General features: G+C 44.4%; 1 protein-coding gene across 1 annotated transcript in view; it reads right to left on the bottom strand.

Moving 5' to 3' along the window:
• The window catches only part of LOC138487325 (uncharacterized), a 2,513,852-nt gene that overhangs the window by 1,307,905 nt on the left and 1,183,478 nt on the right, over nt 1-22,469 (bottom strand). Inside the window, exon 51 of the mRNA XM_069613924.1 lies at nt 14,531-14,579. Coding sequence (XP_069470025.1) covers nt 14,531-14,579 — 49 coding nt within the window. The remainder of the gene's footprint in view (nt 1-14,530; nt 14,580-22,469) is intronic.

Here is a 22,469-nt window from a genome sequence, read left to right as displayed (position 1 = left end):
TTGAAGCCAAACGGCCAGTGGAGACTCTGCGCCGACATAAGGGAGCACAACAAACGGGCCCATATTTCCCGATGGCCTCTTCCCTACATTGACCAAGGGCTGGCCCAGATCCAGGGGTCACAGGTATTCACTGCAATAGACCTGACCAATGGATACTGGACTGTACCTGTCAGTAGGGAGGACTAATACAAGCTGGCCTTTACCTTTGGGGGCCAGCAGTACACATGGACCCGGACTCCCTTCGGATAGATCAACTCTGGCAATGAATTCCACATTTTTCTACATAAGGCCATGCCCGACCTGGGTGAGAGGGGTAACCTGGCTTATGTAGATGATGTTCTCATCAAAAGCTCAACTGTGGAGGAGCACATAGCGGAGATCCGTTATGTTCTGACACAGTTGAGGGCCGCCGGAGCAAAACTTTCCTTTCAAAAGGCACAGTGGTGTAGAACACGTGTCAATTTCTTGGGGCATGAGATTACTTCTCCGGGTCTCTGTCCCCAGGAAAAGAAAGTGGAAGCACTCCAGAAACTGAAAGACCCCACAACTCTGTGGGAACTCAGGAGCCTCCTTGGACTGACTAATTATAGTAGAAAGTTCATTGAGGGCTACGCAGAGATCACCAGACCCCTGATTCATGTTTTGAAGGGGGCAGGGGTCAAGTGGGAATGGGGCCCAGAACAAGCCGAGGCAGTAAGACAACTCAAAAGAAGCCTGTCACAAGCACCTTGCCTAGCTTACCTTGTCGGAACAAGGAGTTCTTCTTGGAGACAGGGTTCCCTAATACATGCTTGACGGCAGTATTATACCAAAAGCATGACAAGGTCAATAAAGTAATCTCCTATGCGAGCAAAACTTTATCCTCTGTTGAGGAAAAATTCAACGATTGTGAGAAGGCACTCCTGGCAACGGTGTGGGCTTTGAAGAATTACCGCCTGTTTATCCAGAGGGAACACATCATAGTGGAGACTCCACACTAGCCTCTGCAATATCTCCAAAGTGACAGAATCCAGGACAGAAATGTGAGTAATTCCTGAATTACTTCCTGGATTCTGTCAATGCAAGGCTTTCCTGTGGAGGTCAGATATGGCCAAAACAAGAAGAGTCCCCTCGCACAAGGTCTGGCTGACTTTCATGATTGTGCCAGAGAAAACTGTCTCGAGGACGAAAGTCTAAAAATCAAGGACAACATGGAGGCATCCCTGAATTCCCCACACAAAGTCTTTGAAGAAGACAAGTGTGAGGGAATGCCCACTGTCTATGTGCATGGATGCTCTTAACATGTTGACAACAACGGGGAAAAAGAACTTGTGGCTGGCGTAGGGAATGCATGGGTGAATGAGATCCCAGAACCCTCCGCTGGGTACAAGATTGGTCCCCGAAATAGTCAAGTGGCAGAGTTGATGGTTGTGCATCAAGCCATCCTCACTGCTGTCCAACATCAACTCCATGGTCATAATCACAGATTCAGATTATGTACGGAACGGGTTCGTGGAGCATCTGGTTAATTGTAAAACCAGAGGCATGCTATGTGCTAATAACAAACCCTTGAAACATGGGAAGTTAATTCAAAATATTTATGATCTGGTCACCTCGAATAGGATGACCATCTACTGGAAAAAGATCAAGGGTCATTCCAATGTAGAGGGACCAGACAAAACTGGAAATGACTTAGCTGATCAGCTGGCCAAAACCAGAGCCAAAATGCGAATTCCCGCCCAAATTTACCTATGCGATTTTTAATATAAAACGGGTCAAATACACTGTTTCACAATACCGTTATTGGTTGTGGATGTAGGTACAGGTCTTAGGTTTAACTCAGAGTTGAAATTATGTTTCTAGCTATAAAATCGATGAAGTTATGCAAGTTTGAATGAGAGGCATATTTGAAAAAAATGGAACAGAAAAAAACAGAAATTCGGTTTTAAAATGATAAATTGTTTTTATTTAAACTACATTAATGCTAAGAAACAGGAGAATGCCCCCCCTGGGAATTACTTTATTTAATCCAAATCACTAATGGCGTATAGTCTTGTAAAGCAAAATGAGATAAAATCAGCGCTAACACTAGGGATTACAATCAGGGTTGCAAGAATGGTTCTGACAATATTAGAGGTTCTTAAGTTACAGATGGGATAGGTTGAGAGATGGGGCTAGGACAAGGTAAGACAAGATATGCTATGGGTGACTATGATTCCTGTTTATACTTACAGTCCACTGTAAATTAAGATTGGACCGTCAGGTTCTGGTCATCACGGATCTGGTCTAAAGGCAGCAGGGCAATTCTGGTTGGATCGGTCAGCTGGCCAGCTCTGGTCAATTGGACTGCTCCTCAGATTGGATTAGATTGGATTGGCCCTTCTGGTCAGTGGACACTGTAGATTAGCGGGATGGCGAGTTTCAGCAGACAAGCATGAATGGTAGCAAGCCAAACATGATTTCCCTTAAGTTTGGGATGGTTCAGGATTTGGGCCTAGCTGTAAAGAGTTCAGAAAATGCTGAGGCCTTGGTTTGGTAAAGAAGTCATCAGCTACAAGATGAAGAATTCTGGAACAGGGTGCCATGCGGAATCAGGATGTAGTCAGGAATCAGTGTCTGTCTGTGTGTGGTGAAGTTCCCTTATTTATCATGCCATGTGACATCACTCAGTTTATGGTAGGGGCAGAATTACAAACCACACCCACACGGCTGTGATAGGTCAAAGGCACTTGCCGTTTTCTGGTTGGAAGCCAGAAAGAACTGTCATATTTTATGATGTGACTTGGGAACTCCCACAGTGATTTGGACCACAATTTAACTTTTCCACAAATACACATTTCTATAATTATGCCCTCTAATAAAATCGGACACATACATTACATATTTTATGGGTTACATTTACGTCCAATTCCCATGTCAGTGAGAGCTGGCTTTGTCTTTCTGTGGAATTTTGTCAATTTTAATCATAAAGATTTGGTCTAACAATTCCTAATTCAGTACATATCTGGGCAATCACCACTAGAACACGGATATACAGTATTAGACTTGCAGCATTAATAGTTTTGGCACAATTATTCTTTCTGTGTAACTTTTGGTCATTATGTACTACAGGGTTCAATCACGTCTTCAAAGAAAGAGCGTAAAATTAGATCTACTACTGCCAACTTTTAGATTTGTCCTCCTTCATGTGGCAAAGTTACAGATTTTTAAAACTTAAGTACAAATAGGCATTTAAACTACAAAAGTTCTTTAGCAGTTTTTTTTACTTTTCTTTCACTGGCAACAGCTGTCAAATTCCTTTGATAAGGGTGGCGTGTCCTCTTCCTTGAGAGGGAAGCTTCAGGCCCCTCCCCTGCAGGGATGAGTGTTCAGCCTGACAATGTCTTTGGCTGTGCCACAGACAAATGTCTAATGAGTTCTTTGTTCTGAGTATGTGAGAACCTTCCAGCAGCAATTAGTCATTTCCGGTCAGTGGCGAGGTGTCAACCATTCCCAGGTTGAAGTTGTCAGCCCAGAATTAAATATTTTAATTAACTCAATACTGGGTTTTGACTTTAAGCTACCTACGTCCTTGATTAAAACATATAGATGAACACAGTTCATAGGTGGATTTTGACATTTAAGAAGAATTAGGTGTTTCACAAAAACATGCTTTTAAACAGGCAATTTTTGCACTTCCGTCAGGGAAAAGCACCTTAAACTGAGTCTTTTTAAATCCAATTTTCTTATGCAGTACATACACATTTAATTCAGCATTATTTCTATCCTTGAGTGCTGGGATTTGTCTTCAGTCTGGATCTACGTATCCAGCCTTTGCTTGGAGTTCTCTCTGCATAGCTGAAATTGTCACATGTTGCCATTTTAGCTGCATTTTTCCCATGGAACTGTAAACAAATGTTGTTGGGCTGGTTTTTCATGAGATACATTTGCTGTCAGTCAATGATGCCCGGCTCCTCTGAGCCACCTGGATGATCTGTAATCCTTTTAATTTCAATGATTTACTGGAAAATGAATGGATCTAACACCAAAATAGCACTTTGAAGGTTGCAAGCTGCATTTTAAAAGGAATTTTCGGTTTTTAGCCCAATTCTGCAGCCTTGCTTCATGTGAAATGGAACAGTACCCACTGGCATGCTCCTGCAGTAAGAATGCTGTTTTTACCCCCACGTTCACTGTGTGTATCAGGGGTGTGCTGCCTTTTGTGATTGTGACCCACACACAGTTTTGCAGATTTTTGCGTGCACAGGGGTTAGCGCATCCATTTTTGTCTGTTTCTTTCCCCATTTGTAAAGTGATGCAGTGGGGCTCATCGGCATGGGTCAACTGTCCCGGGAGGATAGCACAGTGGCAACGTGCGCACCTTGGAAGCAAGACGACACGAAGCAACACAGGTTCGATCCCCGGGTCCTCGCTTAGAAACATCTGGGTGTTTAAGCGTGTTATAAATACGCAACTAAGAGAAAAACAATTACACAACTACAAAACAAACAATTCCTGTAACAGCGCCTCGATGCCTGTGGGCTGTTTGAGCGCTTTAAAAATGTAAAAATAAAATAAAATAAAATATCCCACAGAGTTTAGGTAGATTATTGACCACCCGTAAGAATGGTATGTTAAGGCTTTCGATGAGAAAGAATTTGTAAGAACCACCCAGTTTGCTTAGTAAAGTCTGAGAGCCGATCAGAATAATGTCAGTCTTAACCTCATTGAGGCATAGCATATAGAGGCCATCCATGCCTGAATGGTTTGGTAGACTGCGTTCAGTGTGTTAGAGCTGAGGTGTATGTGATGGGTAGAAATAGTTGAGTATCATCAGCATAGTTTGTATACGCTGTGCCCCTGGCATCTAGGAGGTCAAAGGGGGTGTAGTAGAGATATTGTACCATGTAGGGGGGACAGATGACCCTTGAGGGACACCGCAGATAAGAGCATATGCAGTAGCTGAGAAAACACTCATGGATCTATTGGATAGAAAGGAGGCGATCCAGGTAGTATCTTCAGTAGAGAGGTGTGCAGCAGTCTGGCGGTGTTGGCATAGGATTTGGTGGTCCACCAGATAAAAGACAGCAAACAAGTCCAGGAGGAGGTAGAGGGCAATTTTGCCAGAGTCTTTCATTTCGTCCAATTGATCTTTTAAGTCTAGAAGTGCCATCTCGGTACTGTAGCCTTGTTGAAATCCTGATTGGCACAGGCAGAGGAGGTTGTACATTCTAGGTGCGACTGAATCTGAAGGTATGCTGGCCAGTCCAGAATTGTAAGGAGGAATAGTACAGTGGTGATTGTGTGATAATTAGTGGGGATGGCTTGATCTAAAGTAGTTCTTTTTAGTAATGGTAGGACCCAAACGTCTTTTAAGTTGGTTGGTACTGAGGCAAAGGCAAACGAGGTGTTGATGAGAGAAGATATGAAAAGATTGAGTGTGTCAGTCCTTAATATGACTGTGGCCGGGGAGACATCGCCTTGATATCTAGATGGTTTAAGACATTTAATAATCTGCTTGACCTCAGTCTCAGAGACTCGTTTGAAGTAAAATGTTGGAGAGTTTACGGGTGCGGCATGGAGTACTCTAGGCCGTCACTGCTCAGCGTATTTTTCTTAAGTGCTATCTTGTTTTGAAGCAATGTAATTTTGCCTAGCAAGAACATCTTGAATGTTGGTGCACCAGGTGCTATCTTTGATGCAGTTGGCTACAGGAGGTGCAGGTGATTCTAACTCATTTGGTGAGATATTCACTGGCAACAAGTGGGACGTATAGTCAAATTCAGGATCAAGCTCTCAGCACACTTTAGTAATATGCCAAAGAGCTGGATAGTGGATAGTAATGCCCAAGGTCCCAAGAGAATGGCCACTGTTTGTGAGCACTCCTCTGTGTGTTCAGCTCCATCCATCCTCAACTCAGGATTGTAACCAGTGTTGAGTTGCAGTCACGGCTTCTCAATTGCTAGGCTACATAAGAGATAGGCTCTATGTTTTGACACAGGGGATCCGTAGTTACTGCCTGGAATATCTTCTAATAGAGTCAGGGGCCCTATATGTGTGTGCATATTCATGCCGGGGTGACAACTTGCCCTCCGAGAAAAGGTGGGAGGTAACCCCCTTTTAGTCCCCATTTTTGGAGTGGAGAATTGCAGTGGTGTCTACCCCAATGTTACATGTGAATTGTAGGGTGTATTGCCTCGTGGAGCCTTCACCCTGAGGATCATGCAGCAGGTGGGGTGCTCAATGTTTGCAGATGATGACCACTAAAACTGACTTGGCACCTCTTTCCCACCTCTAAGTCTGCCAGTTGCCATTTTGCCAGTTATAGACGTCATACATACGAGCTCATTTTCATTGAGCCCATAATTTGGCGGCAGGGAGCCATTACTTTAACACGTCAACATAAACAAGTCGCCACCACCAAACTTTCGACATGTGCACTGCAGAGTGCAAAACAGGAGGGCAAAAGGCAGCATACCAGTGTGTATGCTGCCTTTTATGCACCCCTTTTACACTTTACGGCACAAACAGATTAAACGCTGCCTGCCATGTGTGTATAGCAGGCAGTGTTTGCAATGGATCCCTATGGGGTGCCCCAGACTTTTGCTGAAGCAAAAAACCTGCAGACTACAAGGAATTCATAGCATTTGTAGCATTTGTATGGCGGAGGGAAAAGGAGTGGTGGAAACACAAGTTGTGTTCCGCCCCACCTCTCCTCCATACAAATGAATGACAATGCGCTGTAGGGCAAAGGGATGGCGTAAAAGCCTTACGCAATGCTTTTACATCAGCCATGTACGCTACGGCTTTCGGGAAAATGTGCTCCATAGCATGGACAAGAGTCACTCCAAGTATGAGAGGTTTTGGTGGTAGGCTATCCATTTACGTGTCCTGTAACATTCAGTGCCAGCTTATTGTACAGTAAGATGCTGCTGCCTTGCAGGTGTGCAATGAGACTCACTTCCCTGAAGCTATAATGCTTTGATTAAGGTTTGGGTTAAAACAAGCTGGAGCTGATCTCACTAGATCTTTGATCTTATATCACGTTTCCGCTTTAAAACAGCCATGTTGTGTTTAGCGGCCTCTAAAACAATAAACAAAACAGAATAGATGTCCTCGTGTAGTTGGAAAATATGTTTGCTGATTTTAATAAAATCCTGTTAATCAGTTCCTTTTTTCTAACAGCTGATTTATATGTGAAAAAAGATAGATCAGTGTTGTTATGTACTGTCCATGTAAAGTGTAAACCCTTCCTAATACATCTGTTCTAAATATAAAAATCCAAACATTAAAGATTATGCATCAAAGGATGATCTATTTGATGACATCCGGCAGCATTCATCCAATAGTTTTCAGGTGCAGCTGCTAAAACTGCCGGGTTTGCTCATTTGGGATTATTTGAGTTGGATTATTTGTTTTCTTGTGTTTATTATATTTTATTTATTTCCTTTAAGACTTGCTCCTTGAGTCAGGTGGGTTACTGGGTGTCTGCTTTTGCTACTTGCAGACGCATTTTAGTGTATTTAACCGGTTCTTCTTTTTGTTTTTATTTTTATTTATTTGGTTCCTTTCAAGCTGAGTTGTTCGGCAGGAAGGGGTCTGGCTTCCTTACCATGACACAGGATCTCATGCCTGGTCACGAGCAGCTGTTTCTTTCTTTCTGCAGTCAGAAACGCTGTGTGGTCTTTCTTCGCTGTTCTCTCGTGGCGATGGGGAGGGGTCAGGCTCGTGCAATACCATGTGTGTACAAACAGGACTCCAGTCCCAGAAGTTCAGTGGACGAGCGCAGTGGGAATGTCTCATCGCGCCAACGTCGCGCCTATGTTAAGCCTGTCTTTGCTGTCTGGGCGCAGGATGGGCCATGGACGTGGCTGAAAAGCCCTCCTCTAACCCCCTCTAGGGTTTTAAAACTATTCAGTGATTTTATAGTGAACCTGGCTCCGTTGGATACAGTGCTACCCACTGTTTTCATGCATCGCCCCTTGGTAACTTCTATTGTAGACTCAAATGCAGGTGGCTCTTACAAAATACCTTCTGGTAAATGCACGGTCTTTGATCACGCAAGCAGTATTTTTTTTATTTCTCAGCTTAATCCTGATATTCTTTGTTTGTCTGAAACCTGGATTAGGGACTCTTCCGGTCCTGCAATGGTGCAGGCCATTCTGGACAAGTATGATATTATACATTTGGACTGTATCTCGGCCCATCCTGGTGGGGAGGGGAAGGAGGGGTCACAGTAATCTACTAATCACATTTTCTGTGTGGTTAATTTGTGATATTAAAATAGAGGCTCTTTTGGTACGCTTTTCTATGTCAGCCTCTTTCTCTACTCATATGCTCTTCTTATATCTACCTCCAAGCATGGACTCTCGTTTCTGTTAGCTGTTTTAGAGCTTACAGCGACTCTGTAAATTACATTTTCAAACCTGCTAATTGTGGGAGATTTTCATTATAAGTTCAATGCACCTGCTCCTCCTGCAGCCACTCAGCTATTTGATGATATTGTTGATCAAGGTCTCAAACAACATGTTGTGGAGTCCACTCAGCTTTTGGGCAATATTTTAGATCTTATTTTTTCTGCAAATTTGCTTATTTCTGTTTCCCCATCTTTTCAAATTTCTTGGTCCGGTCATTTGCTTGTGCCATTTTAAATGCACAGCCAGGTTGCAATTGTGACTCCCCAGATACAGGATATTCTTAAACCCAGCTGGCATTTAGTGGCCACCAATGGCATTGTCTCGTTTATTAGAGATAAATGCGACAGTAGCCACTCTGTTGACCTATCTTATTTAACTCAGATTTTTATCTCCCTAGCTGACCATCTTGCTCCTTTGAAGTCCTTTATGCCCCATGGGTGGTCTCCCGAACATTGGTTCACTGAGTATCTAAAATCTCTCGGACTCAAGCGCAGGCAAGCAACGCACAAGTGGCGCTCCACTTATGGGCAAAATGACAAGCTGCTGCTAGGTCAAAACACTACACTATATCATCAATCCGTCTGTGAGGCCAAATGTGTCTTCTCTACCAACAGAGACTTCTTTAAATCAACCTAGGGAATTGGTTTCACTGGTTCGGTCACTCTCATCTAAGGTTAACTCTGCAGCAGGGGTTGTCCCTCCCCAAACTTTATGCAATTCTTTGTCATTTTTTTTGTTTTGTTACAAAGGTTGAGGATATTCGCAACAAAAAAAAACCTTTTATCTGGCTAGAGTGTGACTATGGCTCCAGCTGTCTAGGAGGTTGCCCCACTTCCCTCCTGGTCTTTCTTCCCTAGATTTACACCTAACAAAATATGAGTTGCTATCAGGCATCTCAAATCTGCCTCTCCCTTGACCCCATTCCTCTAGGTGTCCTCAAGGATATTATGCAAGATATTGCTTTTTGGGTGGCACAGGCAGTGAATCTTTCACGCTCATGTGGCTCCATTCCTGTGGAGCTAAATCAAGCACTTGTTATCCCCCTCCTCGAAACAACCCATTCTTGACCCTACTTTCCCAGCTAATTTCTGCAGGATTTAATTTCTTACCTTTCTAATGAAACTTCTAAAATCTTTGATCTCATCTCTTCTCATTTCCTTCTTGGAAACCTTTACATTTGTTTACCCCTTTCAGTCGGGATTTCACCCTGGTCGGGTCACAGAGAGCATCCTGGGTTCGGTTATGGATGTTCTTGCTATGCTGGTTGACCAGCGGGTAATGGGAACACTGATTTTATTAGATATTTCTGCTGCTTTCGACATGGTTGACCACTCCCTCCTGATGGATTGCCTGGCTTTAGCAGAACTCTCTGACTCTGTGCTATCTTGGTTTGAATCCTTCCAGACTGATAGGGACCAATTTCTCTCTCTTCCTCCCTTTCATTCTTACTGTTGCTCTCTCTCTTGTGGGGTCCCCAAGCGGTCTGCTTCGTCTCCTATGCTATTTAACATCTATATGCAGTCTCTTGTTCGTCTCATCCACTCAATCCAAGGTCTCTGCTGTTATTCCTATGCTGACGACAGACATATTATTGTAGGACTTAATCTCACCCAACTTGATGCGTCAATGCAGTTTAGGGAGTGTCTGGCGAATTTGGGATGTTGGATGAGCATCAATTGTCTTAAGGTGAATGGAGACAAGATGGAGGTACTGGCGGTGGGTCCCCCTCCCTCTTCCTCTCTTTGGACTCCTTCTTTTTGGCCTTCTGCTCTGGGATGCTTTCCTACACCAGTGTCTGCTGTTAAAGACTTGGGCTTCAAGATTTCTGCTTGTCTTCCTACAGAGGCCCAGGTCAGCCCTATTTGTCAGGGTGGCCACTTCCACCGGAAGTTTCTCCGTAAGGTTTTACTTTTTGTTCCTGCACATCTTTCTGCTCTGGTCCAACCCTCTCATGTCTTGGTTGCAACGACTATTGCAACTCTCTTTTCTTGGCTCAACCGCTGTACTTCATTCGCCGACTGCAGCTTCTTCAAAATCTGGCTGCTCATGGGTTGCAGCTGGCACCCCTTATGGTTCTCACATTTCCCCCGTGCTTTGCTCTTTTTATTGACTTCCTGCCGTGAAACAAATCGAATTTAAGTCCTTATGCATAGTTGGTTGTGCATTTTATGGCCCGGCTGCTGAATTTCTGCAGGACAGGTTTGTTCCCTATATTCCTGGCCGCTCTCTTCGGTTTTATGATTCCCAGTCTTATTTCTGTTCCTCATTTTTGGTTAACTAGTACTGGGGGGCATGCTTTCTCTGTTGCTGAAGCCAGACTCTGGAATTCTTTGCCACCCTCTCTTAGGGCTACAAGAGTTTAGGCGTTCTCTGGAAACACTGGTATTTTAAGTTTTAGGGTTTTATCTCTCTGGCTATATCTGCTGTGTTTAAGTGATGCCCTTGGGTGTGCATGCGCTATATAAATGTATGTAACAGAATATATTATAGGTGATCTAGTCGTGTGCTTAAACGTATTTGTGGGAGTGGGAATTCAGGAAGAATATTATCGCCCTTAATACTTAAGGGGATTTTCGAGGATCATGAAATGTCTCTTTGCATGATTTAACACAGGAACACAGACACCAAGGCCCTCATTTTCAGGTTTCCAGAGAGAAAATATGGGTGTCAAAACCTTGCATGAAAGATGTGCATGTGTGTCTGTTTTTGCTCAGAGACATTTTCATCATTTTGACAGGCGAAGCTGATGCACAGAACCACATTACTGTTATCTATGCCCCGTATGCTTCACTTGTCAAAACCAAATTGTTTTCCATCAACATGTCATATTCGTGCTGGCGGAATACCATTTGTTTCCTATAGAACCTGCCTGATATTTGCACATGTTAAAAATAGGTGGACCTCCTAGAAACCATTGTAAATGCCCACTGCATGCATTAAATCTAGAAGACATTCATACTTCTTGAACTTTTTAGTGCAAATGATGAACATTGTAGAGGAGATCAAAGTGCTTGCATCATATTCAAGACTGCATGAATGACTGACAAAGAAGTCACAAACAAAACACCATTCAACTTGGCTGAGAAACTCACTGTCCCTGAAGGCCACACAACACCAGAAGCCACAATATCGCCACACTGGAAATAAAGAACTGTAAAAGGGGGAAAAACAGGAAACAAACATTATCCTGCTATGCCCCCTGACTCTGGAACAATTTACCAATGCAGATAAGACTGGTCCTCGAGCATCCTACACTTCAAAAATTATCTGAAGACCTCTTCAAAGAACATCTCGCCAATCACTGATCACTCCACGCAACCCTTTCCCCTCCTATGGAGTTTCGACCTTGCCTGCTCCCCTGCCAATCCAGGCCACTCGGTCTGCTACCCGTGCACCCTACTTCTAACCCATGGGCTGTCCCCTTTGTACAGTGCTCTGCTGATTCCCAGCTACGTTTATGCTTTATAAATCCTGCACATGCATATAAGTGCAATTGAAGGTGGTCCACTGCATGCAATTTAGACTTTTTAGAAAACAAGGCCCCAACTGGAAATATGCACTGGCCGGAGATGCCACTTACAGTCAACTTTTAACTAGGAGCCAAGGTCGGACTAGGGCACACTAGCATTTTGCATTTTTCGTTTGGACATTGCCCTATTACCCAATATGCCAAACCAAGCCTGATATGGCAGGCAAGGCTTTGGAGCTTTCCAGATCACAATATCCGCAGGTATGGTTAATATGGCAAAGGGCTGGACAGTACTGCAATTGAGTCTCAGTCTGTCCACGTTTTCCATGCCACCCAGTTTGTGTGTGTGGAACCCCTGATCTCAGGCCCAGAGCAAGTATCACCGCTGGTCATTCGGCTGGATTTTCCCGGATCAGAGATCTGACAAGAAATGTCTCCCTGGGTCCAGGGAAAACTACATGTGCCCATTAAGGTAACCAATCAGCTTTTGTTCCCAAAACGGGGATTCAAACTCAGTGAGCAGGACCAAAGTCAAGTGACTTAGCCACTGCACTAGAGCAACTTCTGGTTAGAACACTTGTGAATATTCCTGTCAGGATTGTACTCGGCAGAAAATATTCAAGAACAGCTTTGCAAATGTGTGCACCTTTTCTAATTTCCTTGCAAAGTACAGGAAACTCCTCCTTTCTTTAATAGTTTATGAATTAATCTCCTGAAATGTAAATGTTTAATTATGGGGCCGGGGGTGCTGAGAAAAATCTTGTGAGTTACCATTCACCTTAATTTACAACCGCTGTGCACGCTCCCACCTGCCTAGCCAGGGATAAAGAAAGAATCACTTGGGAAAGCAATATAAACCAGTACTGTCTCATTTGGAAAATATATTGATAACGTGCATCATTTATTTAACCTGCTGGACGTTTGCTATAAAACTGTTCATCCAAAATATGAAAGATTACTATGGAACAATGGGGGTCATTACAAGTTGGGCGGTAAGGGATACCGGGCACCGCTAAGGAGACCGGTGCTGGTAATCCCTTACTGCCTAATTCAGAGGTCCCTTAGCGGGACCCGTAAAGGACATGTGGTCTATGGGACCAGGGCGCTAATAACGGGCCTGCTATTCGCGAGCCCGTTATTAGAGCCCTCCCCATTGAGCCCTATGGGGGCTCAAACGGGAATGGGGAATGGTTGGTTCAATGGGGACTTACCGGTCCCTCCAGGGTCGGAATGCACCAGTAAGTCCCCATTAAACCAGACCGGTGCCGGACCCAGTATTGGAGGCAGCCATGGCGCAAATAGTGCCATGGCTACTTCCAATCTTGGAATGAGGCCCAATGTCTTGAATGAGAGAAGTGAAACCCCAAAGACTCCAAGCAAGGGATGATCTGTTCTGGGGACTAACGTCATTTGCCCTTACTTGAACAGACCAATAGCAGCTATGTAAAAATATGCAGACGCCTCTGTGTAGCAGTAGAGTGCCCTTAAGGTAGGAGAGTCTAACGGGTCTTGAAAACTAGCACAGGCAAGACAATGGTTGGCTTCAGAGGAAATGCTGACTCTGCAGTGCATCTATGCAGAAAAGCAGTGTAAAGAGGCCTAAAGGAGACAGGTGACTGCTGATTTCCCAACTCCAGAATTATTCAAAATCTTTCGTAAAAAAATGTTCAAAGGCAGGCTCGGACTGGCCTATAGGGCAATAGGCCCATGGCCGAAAGAAACATGCAAAATACTGGTGTGGGAAACTTTTTTTTGGTAAAAGTGGCCCACTTTTTTGGTCAATGTGGGCCAGTTTGATGAGTTACTTCACCATGCCGCTAGTAGTTTTGACCAGTGTTGCTGAATAATGTTCTTTAAAATGCAAAATCTGCATCACGTTTTATCCCCCCAAAAAATCTTGGTTACTATTAAAACAGTCCCGCAAAAGGATAATAGCCGCAAATGTGGGTGACTTTTTCATTGGTGCTCAACCATTGTTTAGGCCCAGTCGGACCCTGTTCAGAGAGGGCACATGAAGTGGAATGACAGGGGAACAGAGATTGGGGGTTTCTTTGAGGAAATTACCCTAAAATACAGATGTCCCAGTTGATTAAAAAAAAGGTCATTTAAGCCTTTCAAAAGGGCAGTAGTTATATTTCAATTGGCCCCATAGCATTAAAATACGTATGAAGAACAGTCAGACTTTAAAGCAGAAAACATTTTCCCTACCAAACTCCTCTTTTTATGTTAGTTTCATGCTCTGCAAGCATGGATAAAAACGATGCATCCTGTTCATTTGAAGTGAAGCCAACGTGCCAGAAATGTGGACAGATGCTTCAGAGAAAGGCGGCGAAAGTTGCCACAGAGCACATTTTTCTCTTGGCTGAGCTTGCCATCCCCGCGGCGAAATGCATTAAAATGTCCTTTTTTCATTGCAAAGACTTCGAACTGAACCCCCAAAAGCATATGGGATCCCAAGAAGGTGCAGATTCGTGAGCAATGTGTATAATCATCTAAACTAGAGACATCATTTGACTAGGAAATCACTTTTTTATGTTTACGGTGATAACACTCAGGGTTAGTAGGCAGGTGGAACAGGACCATTCCCAATTATTTGTTGTAGATGTACCAGTCTTTACTTCTGCCTGCCAAACGTGCATCTTAGCCCAGGTAACTCGAAATAGGAGCAGCTGTCAGCAATACTCACCAGCGCCGCGGAAAATATTCAGCATAAGTTCCATCTGCTGCTCATCGATCTACGGCAGAAAAACAGCAACTGTTAAATTTTCTGAAGAGCCTCGAGAAAATTGATGTCCTTGTACAACCCCGCATTCCCCCCCGCCCCCGATTTGACAAACCGGCCTGGTCTATTGCTGACCCTGTAATTCATTCCATCTGGGAGCTGCCTTCTTCCCTAGGACCCCTTGTCTGAGGCTGCCTCATTGGAGTAGGCACTTCTAGGACTGATGGGCTGCAGGTCCACAGATATGCTGCAAAGACATTTTGCTGAAATGTATTGATGCAAACGGATCTTGCATCTGAAATAGATGCAAGTGCATACGCTGCCAAGATCATAGTAAGCCTTATGTGTGGGGACTTCGTTTATTTGTACATGGGGCTATACAAAATAGCAATTTCATATCTGTAGTTGAGCAGAGTCAGATAAAGGTCAATATGTAACAAGATGCAGGCTGTAGTGTTATATTCAGAAATGGGGGGGGGCAAAGGTACTGCTGCAGATTTCTTGGGGGACTAGGGATGGGATATGGGTGCCTCTGCTCTGTGCTTCAGTGGGAGGGCAGTGAGGCTGTTCCTGGGTGCTTGGGTGGGGGGGTAGGGGGCACTGAGGAGAGATAAAGGTGATATTGCCACTAGTGCCAGTCATCAGGCAAATTCAATAATACAACATGAATAATTGAATAGATTATTTGTATAGTGCTTAAGCCCAGAAGAGAATCCAGGCACTATACAGAAAAGTATTTCAGAGGCAGAATGCTGTGAAAGAAGCGCTTCACCATTTGTTTTCTGACTATTGCCAGATTTGTTGTGTATTAGAAGTTCCACAGAGCTGTTTCAATAACTGCCCGGCTGTTTTAATAATTGCCGTGGGACTAGATCCATTGATTTGTTATTAAATTTAAGGGTTTCTAGCAGAAGTTGTTTGCAGATCATAGTTGGGGTCGAGGGGTGTATTTTGGCTCCAATATTTTGAAATCGTAATGTGTTGACCCATGGTTAGTTTTACGCATCATTACTGAGGTTTTAACAGTGATTCTCAATTATACTGGTAGCCAGTGAGGATTCTGAGTATAGGACTATTTAAATGCCCTTGAATGAGTCACATTATTAGGTTTTCCCGTAGGGCCAAGAATTGCACATTTAATCAATCCATTATTGGACCAGCAGTATCAGCAAGTTGATTGACACTATCTTTCTGAATAATGTACTCCAATGCTAAAAGACAAGCAATGCTGAAGTACTTGTTGGAATGGGCCACTGCATTTGACGCTGAGATCTATTAGCATTGCTTACAGAGATGTATGGAGTATCTGGGACCATGCAACCCTAGAACCTTGAAGCACTTCCACTTCATATGAGGCAGCCAACAAATAGCAATTAAATACACACTGCATGCTCCTTTGACAGTCAGGTGATAGCAGATTACTTAAGGTGGCTTTACATTGGGGTGCTTGGAAGAGAGGCACGAGGGGTGGGTAAGATTAGGTTGTATCAGCTCTCACCGGGTCCACCTGCACGTGACTCTAAGTCACTGTTGGATCTGTGACTGTCCTATCACAGGTTTCAAAGCACTGCTGTGCTTTTTACAAAGTCTCTCCCTATGTCCCCACAGCACAACACGGCCAAGGAAATCGGTCTTTTGAAAGAGGCTGGCCGATCCTCAAAAATGAACGCAAATGAAGAAAATGCAGAGGATGTGTTCATTTCAGAGATCTGCAGGTCACCTTATTCAGAAAGATGACCTGCACGTTTCTTGGGGACAGCACACAAGAGGTGCAGGTCAGCTACCTTACACACAGTAACATAAGCTTGCTCCCAACACTAATGTATGACAGGCTGGGTGCTATAAGCACATTTCAAACAATGAGAAGCATGTCCACCCTTGCTTGAGTGACAGAAATGCAAGTGGGCCAGCAGCCGCTCATACCGATGTTGTTCCATTAAAAAAGAATGCATGATAAGGCCATGCACATATCCTTGCACCTGTTCCAAACATGCACAGGGGAATGTCTTTGTTTTATGTGCATTTTAAAGCGCATGCCGTTTCTGGATATGGTATGTCGATTGGAATGCGTCAGAAACGCCCCCTGATTTGCATAAATTGGCAAAGGGTGTAGCATTCCAATGACTATTGAGGATAGGGTGCATCATTTTTGGAACAAATGGTGAGATGCGGTCTCTCATCTTATCTTTTGCGCCAAAACTTGTTGAGAATCCACCCCTACGACTTTAACTTATTTGACTGTTTTATCAAATATTTCAGGAATACAGCAGTCAATGGAATGGTTATCCAGCTCCCAATGATCACCAACAAAGCCCTCAAACTCAAATGTGAAGCTTCTGATCCTACAGTCACAGCGACATGTTTGCTCTAATTCCAGCCCAGGGTCCCACCCAGACCGTCCCCCCTGCAGCTTGATTCTCTCATGCCAGCTCCTTTAATCTCCTCCACCAGACCCATAGGTGCCATCTTTCATTCAGCATGGAATGTCTGCCATGACCGTCTCCTACCTCTCCACCAGGCCCCTTGCACCAACATGCTTAAATCATTCCTTTGAACTGCTGGTTTTGGTAAAGGGCAGAATGAGTTTGTTAATATTTTCATATGGGGCTGATTTACTAAGCTAAAGAAATAGTGAGAGTAGAATTTAAGTCTTTTTTGGCATACATTTTATTTGCCCTATTTATTTTAGCTTTGTAAATTTAATTTTGCTTGCACCTTTGAAGTTCTGTATATCAGCCCAATGCATATTTATATATGGAGCTCATTTACTAAGCTACATTTAGTCTTACATGAGCTACTTTTGAGCTTAGTAAATCAGCCCCAATACCTTGGTGTATAATCCATCCCCATCTGCGTTTTTGACAAACTCTTTAATTGTGTTATTTATGTAGCAAGGGTTAATTGCTGGGTTTTGAAGTCCTCACCCCAAGGCACCATGCCTGTGAGTGAGAGTTGAACTAGTGGGTCCACCCATTGGCTTGCAGGTGTTACCTCATGTGAGACTTTGCATTCTCAGATTCTGAAGGCTAGGCCAAGCTGTCCAACTAGAGAAACCTCTGCTTTTACCACTCACCTGTTTTCTATCGTTCCTTTCGTCATATGTGTATAGAACTGCATTGCCTATAATGTCAGTGTGTGTTTGGTTTTGCACCGTATAAGGGACTGCGCAACCGCTGCAGAGTTCTTTACAGTAACGTCTGGACCAGCATCTGCTTTGAACCAAGGGATCTTTGTTTTTTGTGCATTTTATCAAGCTTTTTGAGTTACACCTTCAATGCTAGCTTTCTGTCAATGCTGACGTTTGTCCTACAACTTTTTGTGTGCACTGCAGTGTTTGTACACAGTGGGCCTCATTACAACTGTGGCGGCCACGGAATGAACGGTGCCGGTACGGGACCGGTGCCGGTAAGGGACCGGCACCGCTCATTCCGGGCCACCATATTACGAGTTCTGCAGCACGTCCCGCTCTGGACGCCTGGCCAGACCAGACGTGCAGACCGGCACCCGCTAGCAGAACAGGATGCTAACAACGGGCCCGTCATTAACAGGCCCGTTGTTAGCATCCTCCCCATTCCCATTGAGCCCTATGGGTGCTCAAATGGGAATGGGGACGTACCGGGTCCGGGTCCCGCGAAAGGGAATAACCGGGCCCTCCAAGGTCGGAATGGCCCGGTAAGTCCCTTTTTGGGGGACCCAGACCCGAGTTTGGGGGTAGCCATGCCGCTAAAAACGGCTTTGGCTACCTCCAAACTCGTAATGAGGCCCAATGTTTTTTAAAATTTGTTTTTGGCTTTTGCATGACTGTTACTCCACATGATTTTTTTTTCCAGCAGCTGTTTAACTAGTGATGGCTGTTAGGGAGAATTCTCTGTATAGGCTAATTTCCCAAACCTAGTGAGTCCCCCAGCAGCTTTGCTGGATTTTTGGGGTTTATTTTTTTCTCCTGCTAAGAGTGAGACTCTTTTTCTCCCACTCTTAGACATGATTTGAGATATCCTTTGTCTTTGTAATGTGTTTTATGGGCTATGGGGTCTTTTACTCCATAGGGTTTCATGTGTTTTTGGTAAGTGTGTTACACAGCACCCTCAGTGCAGTACCACAGGGGTGTCATAGTGACCCCCAAACATAGACTCCATACCCTGGGACTGACTACTGTCTCCCAGGGCATGTAAAGTCACCATTGACTTTACTAGTCTTAAATTGTGAACAGAACCAGTACAAACCATCATATTGTGGAAGTACTGGTAGGGGTAATTAGATTGCCCTTGGGTCTGTTTTTCGAGGGGCACTGTGCAGTCCCCCCTCATCGGGTTTCTGGCTGGTGGCAGTGGTTACCACGCAATATATTCCACCCAAATATTTCCTATGGGATTTCCCCATTCATTTTAAACGCACCACTTTTTTGGTGCAATGTTAAAGATACCGCCGGCTTATTTATTTAATATTTATTCCCCGGTTGGGTCTTTTTGGCAGGACTCAGTTTTAAAATGGCATTTGTGTTCGCCTCTGTAACTCCAACCCAAGTTGAGCCCTTTGTTCCACTTTTGGCGGGCTTCTGCACAGAAGCCACCAAAAGTGGTGCCACTCTGTCTGGGTCTACAGGATGTGTGGGAGGGGGGTTTAGGCACCCTGGACTGAGTTGCCTCGGCAACGCAAGTCACTCTCTTGTGTGATTGGCCTAGTGGTGAGCCGCCCGGCTCACCACTTAGCATGTTTGAGTGACAGCTAGGACTGATGAATGGGGGTGTTCTGCATAAAAACAGGGCTTTGGGGACTGGAACTTCAGAAGTCGCCACAGGACCAAAGAATCCGAAGAGGGAGAAGCTGAGCCGACCTGCAACGACGACACCACTGGTGGAGCCCTGCTGAACCGCCTCACCACTTCCCGACGACAGAGAAGATCTTCATCCCGGAGAGTCTTCTTCCTCTGAACTGGTGGGGATAACCAGTTCGCCCTCTTTTCGCCTTCCTGGATCATCTCGTGGTCGAATCGCCCGTGCCAAGCACCCCGGTGGCCGGATAGCCACGCTTCACCACTACCGCAAATAAAAGGGTAGTACCTTTTAACCGGGAAACTCCGCGGCTGGTTTCTTCCCTGGCAGTGCAACGACCTCCAGCTTTCCTTCACGTCGAGATCTTCTCTTCCCATGGACGAAGCACTGACTTGCACCCGCTGCCAGGAACAACTGCCCCCGCTGGAGCTTTCTCACCATTTCAGGTACTGTGTCCCGCCTGGTCTCCCATGCAACAGACTGTTCAAGGTGTCCCGTAAATCCTTAACTCTCTATCCTGGGGTGACCTGGGACCTGTTAACTAACTTTCTCTGAACTGATCCAACTCTTTTTGGACTATGTGCAAAGACTTTTAAAGTATAATTCAACTGTGTGATCTTGGACACATTCCGCCTTGCTCTTTCCAAGAGTGGGCCTAGCCTATGAACTTTCTTGCTCTACAGTAGATTCTGCCTTTCCTGACTTGCTGTGATTCTTTCAAAAGTGTTGGTATTGTGTGCTTTCCTAATTCTGCCTTTTCCCTCCCTTTTTTAACTAACTTATTGGGAGTGCCATCTTAGGTTAAGCGCTCACCTCTGTCTGCCAATAAGTGGTGTTTTAACTAAGACTTGTTCAATAAGTAATCAGGGACGTATATATATTGATAGTGACTGTGTTTGAACTTGCTTGCCATATTAGTGTTAGTGTATTTTACAAGTGTGTTTTTAAATAAATAATTATATACTTTTATACCAAAGCGCTGGTCAGTGTTTGCTTGTGTTACTGTATCTTTGTACCTATTTTGTATACTCTATATACTGTCTAACTCTTCTTGAGAGAAGTCTGGCTGCTCAGCCACAGCTACCAGGTAAATCTGGGTGGTGCAGACTGCTACCAATTGGGTTTACTGCCAACACCTGTAGTCGTAGGCCTTTTGCAGTTGTCCCTAAGGGAACTGCACAGGTTTCTGCCTAACACTGGTGTACAGCGGTGGGATTTGTGTATTGAGTATACATTTTAGTGTGCTTATAGATACCTTAGTGCAACTAACCACAAAGCTTAGCACTAAAAAGTTTATTTTCTAACCTGTCAACTATGGTAAATTATAGTCAAGAGTCCCTTGCTACAAAAACTGCTGATTGTTTAAGAGTTCTCTGTAAGCATAACAATCTCCTGACTAAAGGCAAGAACATGGAGCTAATAGAAAGGTTGTTAGCAAACCAAAATCTGGATGGTGGTTCAGAGGAACCTACCACTCCAGCAAATGTAGATAACAGTAATGATATTGATATTGATCAAAGTATTGATAATCTTGAGTCAGAACCAAAAGAGGAGGGTGAGGATGATGAAGTTGTCCCCCCTAGGCCTCTGCCTGCTCTGCCAGCTGTACCTACTGGACCTTTGCCCGGTCCCACAATTAGTCCTCAATGTCTTGAACTAGAGAAAATGAAACTTGAATTGGAGTTTAAGAGACTTACTGCTCAAACAGAACAAAGGCACCAAGAACTAAGGCTCAGAGAAATGGAGCTCAAGCATGAGCTAGAGATGAAGAAATTGTCTGTTGAAAATGCTTCTCTCCGGATCCTCTAGGAGGTCCAGTCCCAATAGACCCCGGATGCCTAAAGAGCTTGTGGGTATGTATGAGCCTAAATTAGATGTGTTGGATTGGTTGAATCTGTTTGAGTATAATCATGGGCTCCAGAACATCACAGGAAATTAGTTACTTTCCTGGTTGTTCTCTAGGCTCCCCCCTGTTGCAACTGATGTGGTGATGGAGTTGGGGGAGGAGGATAAGAAGGATGATGAATGTGTGAAGCTAGCTTTGATAGCTAGATTTGGGAAGACCCCTTCCCAGTACCTTAAGAGGTTTAGGACCCTCAAAAAGCATGATGGTACCCCTTGGGCTACCTGGGTGAGTGAAAGTTCGAAGAACTTAGAGGGATGGATTAAGGGTTACAAGGTGAACACTTATGAGGGAATGAAGAATCTTGTGATGTTGGAGTCAATTTATGATGCCTGCTCTCCTGAGCTCAGACAGCACTTGGCTGATTCAAAGGAATTAGATTCCAGAAAACTAGCTAAGGCTGCTGACTTGTGGGTTGCCAACAGGGCTACTCACAAGGACTCTGGGGTAACTCAGAAAAAGGATGAGGGGAAACAGCCTAAAAAAGACTCCAAAGAGAATTCTAATAATTCCAATCCCAAAGAGGGCCCCAAACAAAACAATAAGGGTAAGCCACAAGGGAAACCAAATCAGGCTAGTGTACCTTCTGGTGCCAAACCAGAAGGAGGTCAGAGCAAGCCACCATTCCAGAAAGCATTTGGTAAATGCTATGTTTGTAGCTCCCCTGACCATGTGAAAGGGGATCCCAGATGTAAGGGTAAACCTTCAGGGGTCCACACGGTCTCCTTAGCCTTCACTCCAGAGGAGGAAGTACAGATGGCCAGTGGAAACGTTCTGTTACTAGCTGATAAACCCATTGGAGTCTCAGCTAGTGTTTCTTTAGTGTCTCTGGGGTTGTGGGAACAACAGAATTTAGATGTATATAATTCTATCCCGGATAATACTAAATAGTATTATAAGGACAGTGTCCAGCTGAATGGTCAGGGGACTCCTGCCATTAGGGACACTGGGGCCAGCATAACTGTGGTGGATAAATAATTTTTTCAGGGAGAGGATGTTGCTAAGGCACCCAAACGCCTCACCAAGTTAGCTGGAGGGCCTGTGCAGATGCTTCCCCAATTACCAGTTCTCATCCAGTGTAATGACATGACTGTGAAGATACCTGTCAGCATACAAAGTGAGGTACCAGGAAGGGTTCTGTTGGGAAATGACCTGAAAACTCTTGGAGTAGTGTCACATACCTCCAGACCTCCTAGTAAAAGGTTACAGGAGCTCACCAGACCTGCAA

This window comes from Ambystoma mexicanum, chromosome 9 (genome assembly GCF_040938575.1).
Source record: "Ambystoma mexicanum isolate Mex_15411 chromosome 9, UKY_AmexF1_1, whole genome shotgun sequence".
Classification (NCBI taxonomy): domain Eukaryota; kingdom Metazoa; phylum Chordata; class Amphibia; order Caudata; family Ambystomatidae; genus Ambystoma; species Ambystoma mexicanum.
This window is presented reverse-complemented; position numbering and strand designations above follow the sequence as displayed.